The 2,119-nt window shown below is 48.0% G+C and overlaps 1 protein-coding gene across 2 annotated transcripts in view; it reads left to right on the top strand.

Moving 5' to 3' along the window:
• The first annotated feature begins 106 nt into the window (after positions 1–106).
• The window catches only part of UBE4B (ubiquitination factor E4B), a 109,290-nt gene continuing 107,277 nt past the window's right edge, over positions 107–2,119 (top strand). For both annotated transcript variants that reach the window (XM_015591380.2, XM_006914372.3), the window contains exon 1: positions 107–833. Coding sequence is in view for 1 of the 2 variants with exons in the window: in XM_006914372.3 (XP_006914434.1) it covers positions 810–833 (24 nt within the window). In the remaining variant the exon portion in view is untranslated. The remainder of the gene's footprint in view (positions 834–2,119) is intronic.

The following is a 2,119-nucleotide window of genomic DNA, read 5'->3' as shown; positions in this document are numbered from 1 at the left end:
ACGCAGACGAGAGGAAATCGGCGGCGGGACGACCGCGGTCCATTGGCTGCTTCGTCCTGGGCCAGAAGCCCCGCCTCTTTGGTCGGGGTCACGTGATCCCTTTCAAAGATGGCCGCCCTGTTGTTTTGATGAATAATACTTGGTGGGGCGAGGGGGTAAGAGTAGGGGTGGAGGGGTAGGAGGATTTACTCTTCCAGCCCGAGCATCGCGAGTCCCGGCCTCCCCCTCCCCCCTGCCCGGGTTCCGGCGTGGAGGCGGGGCGTGGCCGGCCTGCTTTGGGAGGGGAGGGGCTTCCCCCTTCAGTGCTGGCTCTGCCTGGGCGGCTCTGGGGTCGCCTTACCTCGGGGCATCCACTCTTGCAGTCGAACAGTTCCCGCCGGGGGCAAAGGGTAGGAAGGAGAGCAGGATCTGCTGGAGGAAGCACAGCTGCCGCGCCACCACCACGAAGACACAGCAGGCTTGGGGCACGACACGAGCCGGAGACCGAGCTCCCTAGTCTGGGTAACCTGGGAAGCAGAGGGTAGTAAGTGGCGCCTTAAGATAACCCTGTAGCAGCAGCAGTGGCGGCCAAAGGAGCCTGCTCAGGGTACAGGCAGCTGTAGAAGTCTCTAGGGCGATTGGAGTGACCGACGCCAAGGCAGTTCAGTGCCTCTCGTGTTCTTATTTTTTAACCTCTGACTATGCAATTCTGAAACCTCCCCCATTCGGGGGACCAGACAGCTCGATAGACACCTTCCACTCTCCTCCCGCCCTGGTCTCAAGAACAGAAGGATCTCTCCCTAACGCCTTTCACCATTAAGAGGAAAGCGATGGAGGAGCTGAGCGCTGATGAGGTGAGGAGGCTGGGGGACACCTTGGGACGTTAGTTGGCAACTCTTTGGCGCTTTGGATAGGGATGATATTGCGCCAGTGGTGCGTGGTCTGGAGATGACATTTTCCGATAAAATGAGTCCCTGAGAGGGTCTCGGTTGTATTCTCCTTTCTTCCTTTGCCTTCTTTCTTGGTTCTGAACTCCATTTGCTGCTTTTCGAGTCTTTTAGGGTCTGAAGAAGAGAGCATATTGAGGCATTCATTCTTTAGAGTAAGCAAGAAGGTCTAGATTTTCATCAAGTTAAATGTGTGTACGCGCGTGCGTGCGCTCGCGCCTCACTGCAGAGATTTAAAGAATAATTTCGGATGGAATCAATGTATAGATGTATTTTTTAAGAGAAGTATTCGAAAACCTAAGTATGTTTGGCTATTTCATTGTATAAATTGACTAAACATACGTTTGTGTTTGGGGGTGGCCTACAGACAGTCTTTGATATTTAGCAAAATATATTATTCTCAATAGCTTAGTGAATTCCAGTTAAATGCTAGTCATTTAACAGACCACTAATGATACCTGGCATACTTCTCTTTAATTCTGCCCTTTTCTAGTTCTTGTCCCCTTCAAACTTATGTTTTGCTGTAGCAGATGTGGAACAAGCAAATGGAAGCAAATGACTTTGAAAATTCCTACCCCCCCATCATTTCTGAAGGGAGTCTTACAGATCCCCTCCTTGATGTTTTAATGGTTATTTAATAAGATTGTCATAAAAACAGTGGCAGTTAGGGTACAAAGAATTTCCTGTGATTCTACTGACTTTTCTCTTCCTTTTTACAAATTGGGAGCTTACCTCCCAGGACCCCTGCTGGCCTCACACTCTTCCACCTACTTCCTCATTTCTTTCACTGGTTCGTATAAAACTTTCCTACAGTATTATGTAAGTAGTCATCCATCAGGTTGGTTGTACTATAAAGCTTCCATGCTTCAGTTTTAGCTACAGAGTAGTGAATATGTTTACTTAGGGACTCAAAGTCTCTAGGGATGGTGCATGCAAGTGGTGGGTTAAGGGTCAGGTAGGAAAGGAAGCAAATAATTTTGTTGGTTGTGATACTTGGTCGTTTGGAAAGTCAGGATCGCCCATTCTGTGTTACTGACTTTATTTTCTCAAATAAATCAGGAATGCAATCTTAAATTAGAAAAATACTGAAGTTTTTTCATTCAGGTAGGAACTGTTTGAGTTACCCCGAGAGGCAGTTCATTTTATGTAGTTTTTAAAGTGTCCCCCCCCACCTTTTTCTTTATGATTCTAAT

Source organism: Pteropus alecto, unplaced genomic scaffold (genome assembly GCF_000325575.1).
Source record: "Pteropus alecto unplaced genomic scaffold, ASM32557v1 scaffold125, whole genome shotgun sequence".
NCBI classification, from domain to species: domain Eukaryota; kingdom Metazoa; phylum Chordata; class Mammalia; order Chiroptera; family Pteropodidae; genus Pteropus; species Pteropus alecto.
Note: the sequence above shows the minus strand (reverse complement) of the source record. Positions and strands in the feature narration are given on the sequence as shown.